The 21,399-nt window shown below is 38.6% G+C and overlaps 1 protein-coding gene across 28 annotated transcripts in view; it reads right to left on the minus strand.

Moving 5' to 3' along the window:
• Window positions 1–21,399, minus strand: part of dlg2 (discs, large homolog 2 (Drosophila)) — a 284,477-nt gene that overhangs the window by 57,527 nt on the left and 205,551 nt on the right. For 16 of the 28 annotated variants that reach the window (XM_053686874.1, XM_047161111.2, XM_047161112.2 and 13 more), the window contains 8 exons: window positions 20,638–20,762; window positions 14,657–14,826; window positions 13,648–13,686; window positions 11,786–11,922; window positions 7,933–8,077; window positions 6,868–7,027; window positions 3,986–4,045; window positions 1,319–1,474 (listed from right to left, as the gene is read on the minus strand). In XM_053686874.1, coding sequence (XP_053542849.1) covers window positions 1,319–1,474; window positions 3,986–4,045; window positions 6,868–7,027; window positions 7,933–8,077; window positions 11,786–11,922; window positions 13,648–13,686; window positions 14,657–14,826; window positions 20,638–20,762 — 992 coding nt within the window. The remainder of the gene's footprint in view (window positions 1–1,318; window positions 1,475–3,985; window positions 4,046–6,867; window positions 7,028–7,932; window positions 8,078–11,785; window positions 11,923–13,647; window positions 13,687–14,656; window positions 14,827–20,637; window positions 20,763–21,399) is intronic. The other 12 variants (XM_053686875.1, XM_047161117.2, XM_053686876.1 and 9 more) reach the window with 8 other exon arrangements.

Consider the following 21,399-nt stretch of genomic DNA (forward strand, 5'->3'; position numbering starts at 1 on the left):
ATTATTCATGAATGTGGGTGACTTTGTGTCATTGCGTTTCAATTAAACGAAACCCCCCACATACCTCAACACATACACTACATCATACCCCTAACTCTTATTCAATCACCCACTGCTTTGCATCATTTGCATCAAAACATTAACAATGGTAATTACAATGGCTGGAAATAAATAATCCATTTCTATTCTATTCTGGTGAATATCATTTGTGTCAGAGATTTCCCCTCATGCTGAGAAAGCAGCGTGCACAGCAGCCCGAAACACGCTTCATGGTTGTCAGACTTTGTTTACTGTTTCACGTGTGTTTGTTTTGGTTTCTGTCCCGTCTCCGCCCCTGTCTTTTATTGGTTGTTTCCATATGTCTCAGCTGTTCTTTGTTATGCCCTTTGATTAGTTTGTATATTTAAACCCTGTATGTCTTCGTTCCGGGTGAAGTATGTTTTCTGTGTTTTTCCGCCAATACTCTACCGAAACCTTCTGTCCTTTGTTTCTCGTCTCCTGGTTTTTGATCCTGTTCGTTGTTTCTCGTTTTGCTCATTGCCCAGACTAGTTTATGTTGTTTGTAGATCGCCTGACCCTCGCCTTTTTTATGGAAATTGATATTGCCTCACTTTTTGGATTTGTCTGCCTGCCTCTCATTAAAATCTTTAACTGCACTTGCATCCATCTCCATCCTGTTTACATGACAATTTCAAACTCAAAAATGTGGAGGTGAATGTAATATGGTAAAAGTACATCTCGGTCTTACTCAAGTAATTCAAAAGTAATTCCCATGAAAAATATTCTTAGAGGTAAAACTTTTTAATTGATTTAAATCCACTGGTTCAGACTAGCTCTGTTTTTTCTGCACTAATTCCTCTCACTTACACTATCACTCATCGATATTTTTCCAGTGCTCGGCTTAACAGCATTAATGGCTAATGATAGCAGTCTTTTGGCTGTACACATTTGTATTTTTGCTGTGCAATCCTACCCAAATGATGTCTCACACACACAGCGTGAGAGAGTATCACCAATACTACTTTCAATACTTTACCCTATGTTTTTTTCTACATAATTTTAATGTAACTGGGTTTAGATACGCTCTATCTACATTGCCAGACAGTATAGGTTGGTGAATTACAGTTTGGCATTCTTTTATTCAATATCGATAGACAAGATTATCCCAAACGTAGCCTAGTAATCAGACACACATGGATGATTTGTTGCATGAGGCATGCATGGGAGCAGATTGTAGGCAGGGCATGCAGGGGGGCATGTTGTGGGTAGAGCATGCAGGCAGGCCTCACTGGCATGCATAGCATTAAGTGGTCAGTACCTGGTAATGTCGGAGTCGGGGAGCACACCTACATGGTAGTGGGGGAAAGGGACGGAGTGCAGTGGGCTTTTATCAAACTCCACCGGGGAGTAGTGACGGGGAGAGGGAGCACGATCACACAGTTTATTCACAGTGCTGTAAACTGGCTCTGGAGGCCTAGAGAGGAAGAGAGAGAGAGAGAGAGAGAGAGCATAAAGCAGAAGATATTTGTTAGTGTGCGTGCAAGACAGAGAGAAGAAAAAAGAGAAGAAGAGAGAGGGAGAGAGAAGAAGCGAGAGAGAGACAGTGTATTTTCAAACAATAATCCCAAACAAACTGCAAGAAATTTCTATTAGGAACTTCTTTTTCTGTCTACAAATTCAATTCTCAAAATTTAAAAACGTCATCTTTAATTTTGACTCTCATCAGCTGCAAATGATACTATATTTACTAATAGCAAAAACGTGTGTAATGACCTTGTTACAGTTGCTATAAATAGTGAGCAAGAGATCTTTGGGGGAAAAAAACATCTTTTGTTAGCAAAACTCAAAGACTTCAGAGACTCCACAGTCTGCCTGGTAGGAAACAGTTTTACCATAGTGTAAAACTGTGCCAGAGTGCATGGGAGAGTATTCAGTATTTCTGGTTTATCTTTGGTAGCTAACAAGCAAAATTTTGTACCATAATTTGACAGAACCATCAACCTTTTCCAATATAATTTTGTAAAATCTACTTAACTGTTCAGTATGATAAATCACTCTGACAGACAACCCCTAGACAGCTAACACTTACCTAACTAACAATTTTTCAAAAACCATAAGGACAAGCTTGTGTTCATTTTGCTTTACTGTATCATCTATATCTGTCAGAATATTGTCTAATATCACTTTTATTCCAAAACTGGCAAACAACAATGAATAAAAATATAAGGTCTGGCCAGCCAGTTTTAGTTAGCAATATTAAGGCCTTTGGACCAAAACACATATAGATAGAAAGCTTGTTTCAGTCACATTTTCATAATACCATATATCTTTTTTTTTTAATGACTACTACTTTTCCGACATTCTTGGTACCCACACAATATGTAGAACTCCCCCCATCTAAACCTCAATGAAACAAGATTTAAGCACCTTAATCATGAAATCATTAACAAACTTTCTCTGAAATGTAGTGATCCATCCATCTTAATATATCTCTCAATATGTTATTACCACTGTTTCCCTCTCTCATACTGTGGGAGATCAGATTGAAACCCCAGGCTAGCATGGTATGAAGATATAAAATTAGTGTCATGTATGAAAATAGATCCACGAGGGTTTGTGTGTGCTAGAGACACACACCATGGACAGTAAAAGTGCTCATGAATTATAGAGTGGCAGAACATATGAATGCACTGAGATGCAAACCCAGGGCCCATGTATATACACTATCAAGTGTCCTACAGCAACACTGGTAATCTGGGATAGACTTTTACAGTTACAATCAAAATGATTCAACCCCCATTGCAAACCAGGTTTACTGTCAAAATATACAGACTTTCAGCTGTTTGCAATGAACAAATCCAACAAAAGCAATTGAAATGGTTCAACACAATGAATGCTTCAAGTGGTTTCCCCAAATTCAACTGAAAATGCAACTGAAAAATTATTCAACCCCTTCATGGCAAGCATCTTTAGTACTTAGTAGAGCACCCTTCTGCTGTAACCGAGATGCATAGCTTCTGGTAGCGTTCCTGAGGAATCTTAGCCTGTTCCTCATGAGCAATGGCCTCTAGTTCAGTAATATTCTTGTGTTTGCGTGCTGCAACCACCTTCTTCAAATCCCAGCAGAGATTTTCTATGGGGTTCAAGTCAGGGGATGAGAGTTAAATAATTCTGATTGCAACTGTACATGATAATATACCACTCTATAATATATAGATATCAATATATACAATAATAAACAAGTGCAGCAAATGCTAAAAAAAATAAAATAATAATAATGTGGGGAAATGCAGACCATCGAGAACAATTTAACAAAGAACGTCTATTAAAAACAGCAGTTCAATGCATAATGTAGCACAACAGAGCTGTTATTTCATGTACAAAACATGTTAATCTTTTTTACTGTTATTTTTGTCATGGATACAAGTCTACACAGTAGCCATCTATACACAATGTAAAGTATACAAACCATGATGCAAAACAAATCCAGCTGTGAATTTTAGTGATTTTTCACACCATGCTCGTCTTATCACAGCTATGCTTTCATTGCACAGAGAACACACGCTGGTTTAACACTCACTGTGGCTGGTAAACTGTGCATTTTTCCATTTTAGCTGAAACTAAAGCTTTTCCCTGTTGATTGTTTGCCCGTCCATTGAGAGACATGTTGCAATGATCAAATGTTGTCATTGAAAACAAACGATCACAGCACAATATAACCACTGGTATCTATATTAAAAAAGTGGAGGGTGAATTGTAGTGTGTAATTCAAATAAGAACCAAGACAAGTGGGAGGGATCCGCAACATATGACCTATATTTGCTGAGTAGATATAGCAGGCTGTTATTACTAATTAGCAGCCTCATTGTTCATAAATATGAACTGATGAATTCTAGAGGTAGAATATGACTGTAATATACTATGTAGAACACATACACTACTCTTGATATCCCAGACAGCCTCGACCTTAGTGTTTGCTTCTCACCTCAACTGGAAGTGCTGAGACTCATACCTGTGGCCCTCCCCGTCATCTAAGGAGGGATTTCTGATCAGAGAAAAACAGCAGATGAGCCACATAACCATCGCAGACAAATCTATATTTACTGGGCTGTATAAAAAGTGCTGAAAGGTGTTTGTTCTGTGCGGACGCAGCATGCAGACTCCAAGAAGACTCCATACAGACAGCTGGACACACATTCATACGGCCGTAGACACAACACAACACACCACAACACAACAGAACAGAGCCTTCACTTGGCACAGCTGGGCTTCAGACATCAGCAGACACGACTAACAGATAAGCATAAGAGTGAGCTCTGTTTAGCTATTACACAAGTACAGTTTTGTTTATTACCTCTATTACTACAGCTTATAATTAAGGAGTATTTGAAGCACACGGTAGCTGTTTATAATGCTAAAACAACCTGTATATCGATGGCACCCATCAGAGGCACATTCACTGAATTTGAGATGCTATACGATGCGGGATGCTAAAATAAGCATCCTGCAGTAAATTGTCTCAGTGCTAGCTTTAAAATTCTAAGCATGTTTTCTTGCTGTTGTGTAACAGGTGCTTGGAAAATTTGTAGCATTTGAATTTGGAGAGAGAGGGAGAGAGAGGGAGGGAGGAAAAGGAAGGGAAAAGGAGGGAGGGGTGAAAAGCAAGAAAGGACAGGAGAACAGGAGGAACAGACAGATATAAAAGCCTGCACTAGACAGGCTTTTGCTGAGACAGATGATGTCTCATATAATCAGTTTCTTTTTCTCTCTTCCAATCTTGTTTCCTGTCCTCTAGTCGCACAAGCGAGACAGCTATCACTTCAGTTGCTTTCACTACTTAGTGTGGTCATGATGTGCCTACTTTCACAGAAAGAGGCCATTTGACTGATATTGCAAATACCACCCACAGACTGCTGCTTTAACATGACATGGTGTTAAAACTCAACCTGGAACCAGGAAACCGTGGTTTAAGTAGGGACTAATTGACGACAGGCTGTTGAGCTATTAGAAAAAATAACTGTTGGCTCTTTTAGTTTATTTTATTATTCATTTAAAAAAACAAAACAAATCTTATTCTTATCCTTGAACTGATTCTCCTTCCAGTTATGTAATAAAGGGTCTAAAGTCAAAACTTGGTGGCTTTCCATTACATGAATTAGCTTGAGATACTTTTAACTCTCCATACACTATATTTAGAGCTCTTCCTTTACTGCATTACCAGGAGATCAGGGGGCTAAGAATGGAGATTAAGTGAGCTTAGCAGAGGCAACCTGCTCTTAGTCAAGCAAAAGGATGCAGCACTAATCCCAGACTTACAGCTCAAAGAGAGATCCCCTCCTCACACTCCTACAGGCCATTACTAATACTTTGCAAACTGTTTTCTCCTTCGTCTAATAGACAATTTAGTTTTATACGCATTCCACATTATCCTCGTCCAACTTTCCTCTACCGAAAGCTTTGTTTATTAATGCAAACCGATTGTCATGCCTCCCGCACCGAAAAAAAAAGTAAGATGAAGCTTGCGATGAATCTAGCATTCAGTACAACTGCAAATACTACAGTGAGTGTGTCATATTACAACCGTTCTCCAATTTTGTTGGTTATCTTATAGAGTTTTTTTTCCCATGGACTTTGCACTTTCAGGTTTGTCTGGAACATGAAACGCTGCATTTTTTGGTCTTGAGAGCAAAAAAGAGGCTGGTGAGGGAATTAGGGTAATTTATAGCTACTGTAAATATAACTGCTACTAAGTGATAACAGAAACTAACTTGTCTCATTGACATTCCTGAGCATTATATGTAACTATAAATAGTTAAAAAGAACAACATGTCATTAATAAATTAAAAACTGATATCATAGGCAAATTGTGGTATAAGAGGAATAAAACACTTTAGGTCACAGCAATGTAATGTCTACAGTCAAGACAACTCTGTCAATAAAATAATTTAACTACTTAAAGCTATCCAATTTAAAAGGTACTGCTGCTACCACATCATTACTACAAACTATAATTACTTACATCATGTTACTAAAAGAAGTCTGATTACTGAATGACTTTTACAATGATCAGATTACTTAAGTGCATATAAATGTGTTGATCAAATTACTGCCAAAATTGGGATTTTTGTGGATTTGTGTAAACAAACCAACAACTATCTAGACATTTGGTTTATGAATGCAAGCTCTGATAACTAGCTACTTCTAGTAGACAATCATGCTGTTGTTGCGGTACTACTCTGTCTGTTTCACATCCTGTGAGGTTTCTAAAAGTCTGTTATCAAGGCTGAATCTGGCCAGCTACTCTCAGGTTTTTATGCTGAGCAGCCAGTCAAAAATATCTCCTGCCCTGAAGGAACCATATGGCTCTTAAAATAACCCCTCAAAAAGCGCACACAGACAAACGAACAAACCTGGATGCCATCTGCTCTCTGCAGAGATAAGACAAGCTCAGGACTTTATATATAACCTTATATGTAGTAACAGAAATTATAGACACTTTAGAAAATTGTTATAGCAGATCAAATCTCCCATAAAGCAGTACAAATAAAGGTACAACCTGTACTGTGGTCAGCTGTAAGGCTATGTTTAGTTAAATACATGTCAATTTATTCCAGCAATGAGCCCACACACATTCATACAGGATGTTTCAGAAGGAGGAACAACACCACAGACAGAGTAGTGGACTAACACGGGCAGACAGAGTGGAACAAGAGGGGCATGAAATCCCAAAGCAAGCCCATCACAAGCTGTGATGATTCCTCCTGCACTGCTTTTTGGGATTTCCACAGAGTGACACACTGGGAAGGCGGGGCCTACACAGATTCTACCTGTCAACTGTGGCATCTGTCAGAGAGAGGAGGGATTTACCGTAAGAATGAAAAGCCATCCAACCTGTTAATGTCTTCCTCCCCCAGCAGGTGGCGCGGCAGGGGTGAGTAGCGTCCAGGGGAGATGGGGGGAAGACTGGACTTATACTCCAGAGTCCCGTTATTACCAGAGATATGATTATCCATAGCAGGGGAAAATGCTGCAGGGGAGGACAGAAAAAGAGACAGATATGTACATAGAGAGGAGAGGAGAGGAGATGAGATTAGGAGAGAGGAAAGGAGAGGAGATGAGATGAGTGGAGAGGAGAGGATATGAAATGAGATTAGGAAAGAGGAAAAGAGAGGAAATGAGATTAGGAAAGAGGAAAGGAGAGGAGATGAGATTAGGAAAGAGGAAAGGAGAGGAAATGAGATTAGAGGAGAGGAGAGGAGATTAAATGAGATTAGGAAAGAGGAAAGGAGAGGAATTGAGATTAGGAAAGAGGAAAGGAGAGGAAATGAGATTAGGAGAGAGGAGAAGAGAGGAAGAGAGAGGAGATTATGAGAGAGGAGAGTGGATGAGCAAGGAGAGGAGAGGAAGAGACAATAGTAGAGGAGAAGAGAGGAGAGCAGATGGGAGGAGGGTAGAGGAGGAGAGGAGAGGATAGTAAAGGAGAGGAGAGGGAAGAGGAGGAGAGGATAGAAAAGTAGAGGAGGGGAGAGATGGGGAGAAGAGGACAGGAGAGGAGAGATGGGAAAAAGTGGAAGGAGACGAGAGGAGGAGAGGAAGGAAGGAGACGAGAGGAGGGGAGAGGAGGAAAGGAGAGGAGAGATGGGGAGAAGAGGAGAGGAGGGGAGATGAGAGGATGAAAACCAGTAAACAGTATAGCTGCTTATTACATATTATAAAACCCTAATAATTACAGAACCAATTAATTTATAAACCAGTCACTTCACTTTTCATCTGCTCTACCACAACATTTCACTTTATTTTAAATAACTACATTCATCAGCAACCGCACACCACTGTCACATTCTCTGCTATACATAACTAGCAATCATAGATAATACTAATTATATTATTACTGATGCAGCAATGTGTGACAGTGTATTCATTTCTACTCACAGTGGGTAATATCGGGAGGCCCATAGGGATCTGAAAGGTAAACACTAGTGGGCTTTCCCACCTTCAAATACACAACATCTGATGTGTTCTTCAGTATGGCTACTGCCTCCTCATGGGTCACCTCCTCCAGAGTGTAGTTATTAACCTGAACGAAAAGAAGAAAAAGATTATTTGTCTGCAGGCATAGTATTACATATACACTTTACCTCACAGTTTAGTAGTCAATAGCAAATCAGTGCAGCTAAATGAATCCTGCATGAAGGATTACACAATGGAGAATAGGACGCTGCCATTGTATAAGGAGGGGCCTTCTATTGACCATTACAAAAAGACTGCAGTTAACATCCTTTTATTTTAAATAAACAGAATGGTAATATATCAGCTGACAATATAAGTTGAGGCTTCAATTTTTTTTTACACCATACTGTCTATTCAGTGAGTCATTACGCTGTATACTATATATACATACACACATATACATATACAGTTGCAGTCAAAATGATTCAACCCCCCATTGCAAATCAGGTTTATTGTCAAAATTTACAGACCTTCAGCTGTTTGCAATGAACAAATCAAACAAAATAGTTCAACACAATTAATGCTTCAAGTGGTTTCCCCAAATTCAACTGAAAATGCAACTAATATTGATTTCACCAGTCTCAAAATTATTCAACCCCTTCATGGCAAGCATCTTTAATACTTAGTAGGGCATCCTTTTGCTGTTATGACCTGCTGAAAATGAGATGCATAGCTTCTGGCAGCGTTCCTGAGGAATCTTAGCCCTTTCCTCATGAGCAATGGCCTCCAATTCAGTAATATTCTTGGGTTTTCATGCTGCAACCGCCTTATTCAAATCCCAGCAGAGATTTTCTATGGGGTTCAAGTCAGGTGACTGTGATGGCCCTGTAGAATCTTCTAGGACTTCTTCTGCAACCAAGCCTTGGTGGAATTGGAGGTATAATTTGGATCATTGTCCTGTTGGAAGATCTAATGACTCCCAAACTTCAGCTTCCTCACAGATGGCCTAGTTTTCTCCTAGGATTTCCTGATACTTCAATGAATCCATCTTGCCTTACACACGCTGTAGGTTTCCAGTGCCAGAGGATGCAAAGCAGCCCCAGAGCATCACTGATCCACCACCATGCTTGACTGTGGACAGAGTATTCTTTCTTCATTCTTCTTCCTCCAGACGTGCCGCTAATCCATCATGCTGAAATGTTCCAGTTTTGTTTCATCAGAACAGAATCCCAAAACTTCTGTGGGTTATTTATATGATTCTGAGATGAGTTCTGGCATGGAAACCTTCTGTGTTTAGTATGCGTCCTACTGTGCTCACTGAAACCTCAGTGCCTGTTGCCACCAAGTCTTGCTGCAGGTCTTTTGCAGTCACTCGAGGGTATTTCACAAACTGCCTCTCAAAATTCTGGTTGCAGTCATTGACAACTTCATTTTTCTGCTCTGTTCAGGTATTTCATTCACTCTCTACCCCTAGCCAGTTCAGGTATTTCATTCATTCTCTACCCCTAGCCAGTTCAGGTATTTCATACAGTTTCTGCCCCTAGCCAGTTCAGGTATTTCCTGAGTTCCAGTTCAAGCACACCTGGTGCAACTAATGATGCCCTTGATTAGTTCTATCAGGTGTGCTTGAGATAACACCTGTTTTGCATATTTGTGCTGCTGTGAGGGATTCTATTCAGGGCGTTGAATAATTTTGAAACTGGAGAAATCATTATAAGATGCATTTTCAGTTGAGTTTGGGGAAACCACTTGAAGCATTCGTTGTGTTGAATTATTTCCAATGCTTTTAATGATAATGAGTCTTTATTTGTCACATATAGTTTACAGCACAGTGAAATTCTTTTCTTCGACCTACCCCAGCATGTTAGGAAGTTGGGGTCAGAGTGCAGGGTCAGCCATGATACAGCACCCCTGGAGCAGAAAGCGTTGAAGGCCTTGCTCAAGGGCCCAACAGTTGTTTGATTTGTTCATTGCAAACAGCTGAAAGTCTATAAATTTTGACAATAATCCTGATTTGCGATGGGGTTTGAATAATTTTGATTGCATCTGTACATACAGTATATTGCTGAATTGCTATATCCATCCTAGCAGCTAAAATCAATCTGGCCATTTTCCTCTGACCTCTCTTCACAACAAGGTGTTTCCAGTCACAGAACTGTCACTCACTCAGTGTTTTTTGTTTTTCACATCATTTTGCGTAAACTCTAGAGTTGTGCGTGCAGCAGTTTCTGAAATACTCAAACCAGCCTGTCTGGAATCAACAACCATGCCGCGGTTAAAAAAGTCACAGAAATTATTTTCCCCCATTCTGGTGTATGATATGAGCATTAACTGAAACGCTTGACTTGTATCTGCATGACTTTATGCATTGTGCTGCTGCCACATGATTGGGTGATTAGAAAACTGCATGAATGAGCAGGTGTGCAGATGTTCCTAATAAAATGGACGGTGAGTGCAAGTGAGTGTGAGCTCCCAGCTGTGGCATCATCAGGATTGGAAACTCATGATCTCTTGAAGACAGGGCAAATGCTTTTCTGTTGTGCCGAAACACACTGAATTTTAAGTACGGTTCACACTGAATTTTTTATGCAAAGAATCCATTTTATTTTATTTAAGAGCCCAATTGAAGCATAGACACATCTCTAATCACATAAATATACTTTCTAAATGTTGTGAATTATATTTCAGATCAAAATGTATAAGGTTAGAACAGTCTGAATGTACAGTCTGTAGCTGCCTAGCAAAGTGTTCACATAAAACCAGCATGGGGAACAAAAATAAACATGAATACACTGTTTGTTTACTTTCCTAATATCTAACGTCAATTTTTTAAGTACTGTAAACTGGGTTTTATTTAAAACTGGCCCAACCTGTTCGAACTTGCTGTTTACAGCTGGCCTAACATGTTGAATGAATCAATTAATGTTCATTTTCTGCACCCAGTCTGAGAAAAACAACAGCAACAACGACATTCACATAAAACGTATTTGCAGCACCTTCTATATAATGAAGTTCAGCAGTCTGGCACAAGCACAGAATGAATGTCAGTGTGTCAAATGCAAGCGTGAACTTTGCCGTGTGTGATGAAAAGCACTAAATTACCCATGAAGTGGGCTACGCTCATGTTTAAAAATGAGATAAATTATTTATTACTTTGATGTGTTAATATTCATTGTGTGCTTCTAGCAGAACATTAATATTCATCATATATAAGCTGCTGCAAATAATGCTGCATTCAACTTACTTCAGAAGAGGGAAATTGGAGCTCTGAATGATGTCATTTATGACCTCCGTGCATTCAAGCTACAAAGTGGGAATAAAACATGGACACCTCCATGTTTGTCTTTTGTTAGCATCAAGCTAACCAGCTAACTGTGATGAGTGATGTATATTTTCCTCCTCAAAACAGCAAACTGTATGGTCAGTGGTATAGATTTAATAAGCTAATATATTTGTATGCTGATTGGGCTAAAACATATATTTGTACATGCAGTATAACTCGTTTTATGTGCTACTTTGTTTACTGCTGATGTTGTGAGCTGCCATGTTGATTTGACGTCCCTTGCTGAACTTGGAGGAATTCAGAGTGGAGGACACCATATCTAGAGCCCGAGTTTTTTTTCTGTCTTTTCCCAGTTGGAGGTCGGGAATTGCGAGTTAAAACCTCTAATTGAACGCATCATCAGTTTATGAGTATATGAAATTTTTTGTTGTTTTATTTTCTATAAGACTGGGTTTGTTTTTCGACTAAGCAGTGTGTTTGAACAATAGGTCTCTTATGCTCTTGGGAGTGAAGTCTAGCTATGAGTAAAGCATTAGATTCCTGTGTGCTCACCATGAGGAGCCTGTCTCCAACCTGCAACCTGCCATCTTTCTGCGCTGCTCCGCCATCAATTATCTTAGTGACGTAGATGCTGTTATCTCCCGGAATGTGCTGGTTACCCACTCCACCTGCAATACTGAACCCCAGCCCTGCAGGAGAGAACACCACATAACACATCTTTATTGTGTGCAAAACCTGAAATACTGCTTCCATGATAACCATTACATGAGTTAAAACTTCATCCTAATTACAGTAAAAATCTCTTTAAATTTTTAAAAAGTTTTAAAAGAACCAACTGGCTCTTTTGACAACGACTCCAGACAAAGGTAAATACAATAAAGAAATTAAAATTGACATTAATAATCAGCTAATAACTAGGCTGTAACATGAATATTTAACATTTAGTTGCCCTGAGCATTATCATCCTGCCTCAGTAACTTCCAGACAGCTAATTTGGCCACCTCTAACAATGATTTTATTTTAAAAAGTAGACCTTGCTTCATGCAGCAAACTGACAGTAATGAACAAGCCTTCACTGCAGAGAGATAGAGAGGGGAGGGGATTTAACCAATTTACTATATGGTTGTCAAATTTCATATTAATATTTTATACACAGGATTACACAGGGTTAATGTTCTCATAATATCTCACACAGTGATATCTAGAAATGGAATCACTGCTCATTCAAACTGTCAAAGGAACTCTTTTGACTCCATTCATCTAGCAGTTTTTATTAAAGAACCAAAATGAATTAATTAAACTTTTAATGAGGCACATTTAAATCAACTACACAGAAGAATGCAATTAAAATGAATACCACTGCCTTTAATGTGTGTGTGTGTGTGTGTGTGTGTGTGTGTGTGTGTGTGTGTGTGTCAGTGATCAGCCTGTACATTGTGAAAATTTGTGCATATGTAATGTGTGTTCTTATTTCTAAATAACGCATCAAAGCAGCTTATGTATTAAAAAGTATTCTGTTTCTTTATTCTGTGTATTCTGTTTCCCTCTGTGCTTCTAACAAACATTTTGTTTTCCACTGACATTCTGGCAAGGACAAGTGTGTATGTATGAGAGAAATACATCCATCCATTTTCCACACCGTTTATCCTACACAGGGTCACAGGGTCGCCTGGAGTCTATTCCAGGGAACTCAGGGCACAAAGTAGGGGGACACCCTGGATGTGGAGCCAGTCCATCACAAGGCACAATCGCACATACATTCACACACTATGGACAATTTGGAAATGGCAATCAGCCTACAGTGCATGTCTTTGGACTGGAGGATGAAACCGGAGTACCTGGAGGAATCCCCCAAAGCACTGGGAGAACATGCAAACTCGACACACAGAGGGAAGAGGCGGGATATGACACCCAAACCCTGGAGGTACGAGGCAAACGTGCTAACCAGTAAGCCACTGTTTCCCCCAGAGAAATACATGTTGCATTCAAATGCAAACTGCAGTGGAACAAATGTAATGCACACATGGCAGTGAAGGGAAAAAAAAACCCATTGGATTAGCATTTAAAGCCACATAGAAATGAATTAATGCAGCTCCAATAGCCCTTTCTCTTTCAGACAGGTAATTTGGCTAGCTCTGAGTAGTTTAAACAAAACAATAGGGCTTCTTCAAAAACTGATACTAAAACGCTCTCCTTTTTAAAAAAATGTTGGAGACACAATTAAAATGTATAATGCCTTTTCACCCACACCGCAAACAACAAAGTGATTGACTAACCCTCATTTCTAGATATTTACACTAAACCCATTTTCTGTGGTCTGTCTCGAGCTATAAACATTGTTATTCATTTTCAGACAGACTCATAACAGATCTTTGACATCAAGTGATACATTCAGCCAACTCGAGTTTGTATACCTTGGTAAAGTTCCGTTGAAACTGGGTAATTCCCTCTTGCTAAATAGGAAAATAAAATGCCCAGGAGAAATTGGTTAGCAGAATGTCTGAGACTTGATAGACTTTTAATAGCTATGCAGAATCAGAGAGTCATCAAATATTGCTCACTGTCACCACTAAACTTGTGCACTATTGATTTTAACCCAAGCAATTTCCTAAGACTAGTTTCTGAACCACACTCCAAATGGCATTTCAAGATGGCTTACATTAATTCTGACACAAATCCAGCAAAAAAAAAAGTCTTTAAATGAAATCCACACATTATTATTTCAGTTAAGACACCAAGAGACCCTTACATCCCTCCTGGAACAGTAAGATCATACAATATATGCATTTCATGTTTTGCCACTGAAATTCAATGGTCCCGTTCACACCTGGCATTTACATGCGTCCTGACTGATCGTATCACAAGTGGACAGCTGAGATGCAGAAATGTAACAAGGATCCGAGCTCTTGTACCTGTATGGACGCTTTCAAACATTATCACATGGTCTGCTACCAAAACTTATAAATGAATGAGAGATGAAATGACGAATGAGGCTCTGAAAGCAGCTGCTTTCACCTCTGCTGTGGTAGCGTCGCCTTTATCCGTTATCCTAGCTGCAGAGAGCGTTACTTTTCAGCGCGTTTTCCAAACACTCTCGCAATGATTTCATATTTTCTTGGTCCTTTCTTGATTTCTGATTTTCTTGATCACCGTATGTGGTTTGAGTGATCAGATCACAGTGCGTCTTTGAGATGCATTTGACCGTGTTCACACCCGTACTACGCGCTGTCCACTTACAATCCGATCACCTTGGATGCATGCTAATACTGTACCAAGTGTGAATGGGGCCAATGTGGCATGAATTTCTCTAAATAGTAGTGCTTTGTAATGATTACAGTGATCCAAGAGGAAGTGTAAGCCCCATCATCTACACTGACTTAAATATAGTGAGATTTGGGGGGAAAATGGTGTATTGTTTAGAACCTTTTGGTCCTTTGATGAGTTTGATCTCGACGATGGTCTCCAGCATGGGTCTTCTTCTGCGTACGTAGAGTCGAACGATAGAGCCAGCCACCTTCAGCGCCTCCACGGCCCTGCTGTGGGAAACCTCGGACACGTCTACTTCATTCACACGCAGGATACAGTCATTCACCCTGCAGACATACACACACACATACACACACACAGTTGGACAGGCCCCTGCTGTATGTTTTAGCACTGCATTAGACAGTTCCAGATTTCCAGATTGTGGCTGCCTTTGGTGCAAGGACAGTTCTCTCCTGAGGCATGCTCACACCGAGCAGCTGAGACCCACACCGCAAAGCAGAAAGTGACAGAGTGTGACGAAGTGTACTGCCCCTGTCTCACCAACAATCTTCAACAGAGTGCAGGCACACAAAAAAAAGAAACATGATGTTTGTTGCTTGTTTTGGAGGATATAATATATTTTTTAAAAATCTATTCGATTAAATTTTATTTCTATACCAATTTTTAACATTGGACATTATCACATAGCAGCTACACAGAAATGCAGATATACATTGAGATCCACAAACTCACTGAGACAAAATGAGGAAGAAACCTTAAGAGGAACCAGACTCAAAAGGGAACCCAGTCTCTCCCAGGTGACACCGGATACTCGGATTATGAGTCATTACTCTTTTACAACTGTATCCTATAAAGTCAAACAGGACTGAGTGTACTGAAAGGATCTTCAGTACAATCATCTGGCTCATTTGAAAAAATTCATTAGAGATATCAAATAAAAATAGAATGAAATGAATTAAAATTAGAGATGCACCGATGTATACCGATGTATCTATAGCTTACAAACTGCAGTTTTGTCATCATTCCACACAAGAGACATCATCTTTAAACACAGCACGAAATCGATGTGTGATTGACGGGATAAAATCGGCCCTGATCATTGGATGTTTCGATGGTGTAAAAAATTGCCTTTATCGGCTGATAGTTTAGAAACATCCGATGATCAGGGCCGATTATATCCTGTCAATCACAAGATGGAGGGAAAACACATCGAATTCATGCTGTGTGTAAAGATGATGTCTCTTGTGTGGAATGATGACAAAACTGCAGTTTGTAATCTCTGTAAGCTCTGCACTGCTAAAATTTCACACCGGAAGTGAACAGCAGGGAAGCGGGAGTTTCAGCATCAAGTCAATTTTTTTTTTTTTTTTTGCTGCGCTACTCGAACTGCTCGCACTGAATTAAATCTCCAGTACACTGTTGAAAGATTTAAATGAAGATGAGTTGACAAAATAGTATATATTGTACAGAAAAATATATTTATAGAGTAGTGTATTTCATATCCAGTTAATATTAATATATAAAAAAAGTTGATATTATATATTACCAGTTTGATGTCAGTGATGAAGTAGAAATGCTTTTGTTTGTGGTGAGTGAATGTGAGACTAACAGGAGGTTGTTTTTTTTTAGAATTCAGTCAATGTTAATATGAATTAATAACATTCATGTTTTAATGTTAATTAGAGTAATGTGTTTTCTGTTTATGAGACCAGTTACTGTGAAACAACTTGTTGAAATGGAGAGAATAAAGTTTTTATTTGCATTTCTTTTAGAATTGTGGAATTAATTATTATAAATTTAAAAGAAGGCATAAAAGGCAGAACTATCGGTATCGGTTATCGGTATCGGCTGAGAAATTTAGTATCGGTGCAACTCTAATTAAAATGTATAGTATTGTAAACTACCCCCTTCTATATTTTCTTCTACACACAAAACTAAATCAAAATTGTCAATAAAAATTGACAGTTCATGTCCCTGTTCATTCTGTGTAAGTAGGCATCTTGTACTGTATTTCTTTCTTTCTCCACCAACTCCTAGCTATCATTACATTAAAATGGTAAACCTGTTTATTTTTCCAGAAACATATGACTTAAAACGTTTGAAGCTGTTAAGCATATTTTAAAGCCATCAAAATCAAACCACCAGACTCTGCATACAGTATTTGGTTCATTAACACTCCCCATGTTTCTCTACCCAGTCAGTTGCTCTTTCCTGAAACCCTGTGGATTTCGTTAAGTCTAAAAAAACCAATAAATAATTAAATAAATAAATAAAAAAAAATAATAATTTGAAAGATAACATTTTGAAGAGAGATTTAGATCAAGCGTGTGGATATGATGCGAGTAGCACAGTGTCACGTATCAAGAAACTCTGGACTCCATTTCCCAACAGCCACTGCACTGCACTAGCTGTCACATGACCACCTGCACCTGACTCACGTTTTGGTTAATGAGCACTCCTGTGTATATATAGTCCTTGTCTGCATTGTTTGGTTGTCTTTCGTTGTCTTAGACTCTCGTTGTTCATGGCTCGGTGTTTTGTTTCGTGCCACAGTAGTTTTCCAAGTTGTCTTTGTGTCTTTGTTTCCTAGTACGTCTGTTTCAATAAATGTTATTATCTGCACTTGCTTCTGGCTCAACCTCGATTCGTGACACACAGAACTGTTCCAGAGTACCGGCACTGTCTCAGTGGAAAAGAATTTCACAACTCTACAGAAATGCCAAAAATACAGCATTCCTACACTTTTATTTTTGTTATTAAATGTACTTCCAGTTTATCCACTTCAAATTTACACACGTTCTTTGACTTTATACTTATAAATCTGAACGAAAAAGTATGCGTTCATAAGCATAAACAAACAAAACTGATAGGTAAAAATGTATTCAGACATTATATTAAAATATACACTGACATACCACCTCCCAACAAAACATTGTTGTAGACCAAGGACGCCCCTTCATGGCAACGGTATTCCCTAATGGCAGTTGCCTTTTTCAGCAGGATAATGCATCCTGACATGCTGCAAAAATTGCTCAGGAATGGTTTGAGAAACATGACAAAGGGTTCAAGGTGTTGACTTGGTCTCTAAATTCCCCAGCTCTCAATCTAATCGAGCATCTGTGGGATGTGCCAGACAAACAAGTCCGATCCATGGAGGACTTAAAGGATCTGCTGCTAATGTCTTTTTGTCACATACCACAACACACCTTTAGAGGCCTTGTGGAGTCCATGTCTCGACGGGTCAGAGCTGTTTTGATGACACAATGGGGAACTACACAATATTAGGCAGGTGGGTTTAATGTTATAGATGATCGGTGTATATATCAGTCTGAAGTTTTTTCATTGTTGCGGCCACAAATGCTTGATTTTGCTGTGGATTTTTTAAAAAAAATTGCAATGCAACTTGTGCAGTTTTTTGTGGGTTTTTTTATTTTTATTTATTTATTTATTTATTTTTTAGCAGAAAAGTGTTGAATTGGCACAAATTTAATTGCACAAAATTGTTTTGCAGTGATGTTTATTGGTAAATGAGACCTTTTATCTGTACTCATGATCAACTCACATGAGAAGCCTTTGGCTGAATGCGTCTTGTGATGACATCACATGACACATCTTGGCCCAAATCTGCGGAAAAGCTGAGGTAATTAAAACAAAACGCAAGCACCGCTGAATATTGCGTTTGCTTGATTTTGTGTTGATTTCGAGGAAATCGCAAATTCCTGGAGGAACTGATCTATAAAATAAATCAAGTTCTAGATATACAGGTAAATGCTGCAAAAAAAATGTTCTTGTGCAAATTGCACTTGGTATCATTATAAAAGACATTGCAAATGGTTGGGAGGATTTCACGCAACAAGTAGCAATCATAGTCAAGGTAAAGGATTAGTTCTCAGGCACAACATCATTCGAAAAACAACTATTGAAAGAAAAAAGCTACATAGCCATGGCAAAGACCTTAGATATGCAGGTGGAAACCGGAAGCACAACTCATCATCACAGACTAATGATAAAAGTTGTGAAAGAGAAGACAGTAGTCTGTTTCTATAGACCCCTCAAAACTTCTTTGCTAAAAAAAAAAATGCACATCCAGTCCCCTGCAAAACTATTGGAACGGCAAGGCCAATTCATTTGTTCATTTGGCTTTGAGATCAAAAGATGGATATGATATGGGAGTTCAGAATTTCAGCTTTCATTTCCTGGTATTCACATCCAGATATGTTAAACAACATAAAACATAGAACATTTTGTATCAGACAAGCAATTTTGAGGCACGCAAATGTATAGGAACAGATACGTCTTGAAGTAAATAACACTTAATATTCGGTTGCATGCAATATCTGCATCAAGCCTGTGACTCACTGAGATCACCAGATTGTTGGTTTCTTTTCCAGGCTTTACCACAGCCTTTTTAATTTGTTGTTTGTTTGTTGTTAATGTTGCTCATTACACCAGTGGTTTCTTTCTTTTCAGAATTGTTGCATTGGCTATGCCCAAAGTTTGTGCAATGCCTCTGATTGATTTTTCGTCATTTCTCCGCCTCAAAATGGCTTGTTTTTCTCCCATAGACAGCTCTCTGATCTTCATGTTGTCTTATTCTTTTTAACAACAAATGCAGTCTTCACAAGTGAAACCAAAGGCTAAAACCAAGAGTAGATGTACAGAGCTAGTTATTGTTTAGCAGGACACATCTGGGTACCAACAAACACCTGTCAGTCACATATTCCAATACTTTTGCTCGCCTACATATTAGGCGGTCTGATTCAAAATGTGCTGTGTTCTATGTCGTTTAACACATCTACATATAAATACCAGCAAATAAAAGCTGAAATTCTAAACTCTCTTTTCATATTCATCTTTTGATCTCAAAGCCAAATGTCTTCAGTCTACAGCAAAAACAATATGAATTGGTCTTGCCGTTCCAGTAGTTTAGGAGGGGACTGTATAAAGCACTAAGACAAATCAGAACTCTGATCAGGCAAAACAAAAACAGAACTGAAATAATTCAGCACGTCGTGTTTGGTTTGTGTGTATGATCCCAGGACCAACATACTCATAGTAAAGTATGGAGGTGGGATCATCATGGTATGGAGCTGCTTCTCTGCATAGTACTAATTACCTGTTAATTACCTCCTTACCTTAGATTTCACAAAGCTGTAACTACCAAAAATGATTTTGCAACAGAGTACAAATGTTGGTAATTTGTGGTGTCTGAATACCCTATCAATCTCATTAAAAAAAAAAAAAAAAAAACCAACACATCTTTGTTTATGCTTAAGAATACATACATTTTTGTTCATATTTATAAATACAAGGTTGAAAGACATTCTGTTTAATGTGTAAATTTAAAGTGGATATATACACTGGCTGTACATGCATATTAAATAATAATTTGTTTTAAGTTTACATTTATTTCCCCTTAATCTATATCATACCATGCTAGCTTTTCTTTTAATATGTTTCTCTTGCGGGTTTGAGAACAAAGGAGGTAGCAAAGGACTGATGAGTAGGGGTGTTGTGTAGAGAAAAATCGAGTCGGGGAGAAGAATGAAATGGAGGGAGGATAAACACAGCTTTTTTAACAGGAAATACTCACACATACACAGTCAGATAAAAAACACAGCTTTGCTCTCTTTCTCTCCATACAATATACAGTAATTATGCTTGTCTGCATTATAATAACCCTCTTGGTTTGCTCCTGATCATCATGATAAGCATCTCACAGAGGCACACTGTCCTGCTGTAATAAGAAAAACATTTCCACGCCATGCCAACACTCATCTTTTGGATCAGCTCTAATGATCCTGTCCATTTCCTACTGAAGCTACAATGAGTTAAATGAGAGTGTGTGCATGGGTGCGGATCTGCTCTCTGGAGAGGCATTAGAACTGAGATACAGAGCTCATTCTTAATCACTGACAAAATGAGAGAGAGAGAGAGAGAGAGAGAGAGAGAGAGAGGGGGGAGGAGGAAAGAATGATGTTAAACATGTTAAACATTAGCACACCCCAGAAACTAGGACAATAGTTAAATGACAAGGTGGATTTAACATTCTTTTCAGCTCATCTTCATCAATCAATCTGCTGTGGAAAGGCAATACTTTTTTATTCTTTACACACTCACAAGACTGTGCTACTCACCTGAGCCTGCCGTCCTCGGCCGCTGCACCACCTGGGATGATCTTGGTGATGAAAATTCCAGGATCGTCTCCAATGTGTGGATTATCTGTCCCACCTGCTATACTAAACCCCAGCCCTGAGTTACCCTGAGGACAGAAAGGGCACAAGTATATGTGAGACATTTATTTAAAAAAACAAAAACAAACAAACAAACATACACACACATACACCAGGGAATGAAAGATGCAGTGTATACAAATATGTCAGTGTGAACAAAGAGATAATGTGCCCATTATATCACAATAATCAGCTTCTCTGCTTGTAGAAATCATATAGGCGATGCCACCAAAACCAAGTCTGTAGATGACATGCTGCTTCGGAAAAGATTTCAGGTGCTTCATTAGCACGCCTGCCTTGATTAGCACTAATTATCCAACTGACAAGCAACAATTAGGGTTAGGTAATATGAAGGAAGAACATTCCTTAATAAACAACTTACCAGAAAGTTCTTTAAAAAAAATACCTTCACAACTATCAAAATGCATCCAAATAATTAGGATCTTGAACAAAAGTTAATTTATATAATATTTCTAATTATGACATTAGTTATAATTATATATTATATATATTATATATCAAATATATGATTATTAGGTCTATTGCTAGACTAGATATTCAAATTAATTTATTTAGACATTCTTAAGAATACTTTTATTTAATTGGAAGAACATTTTAGAAAAAGGCTTAATCATATATTTGTTTCATTATAATCTCATGATAAGA

This window comes from Ictalurus punctatus, chromosome 16 (assembly GCF_001660625.3).
Source record: "Ictalurus punctatus breed USDA103 chromosome 16, Coco_2.0, whole genome shotgun sequence".
NCBI classification, from domain to species: Eukaryota; Metazoa; Chordata; class Actinopteri; order Siluriformes; family Ictaluridae; genus Ictalurus; species Ictalurus punctatus.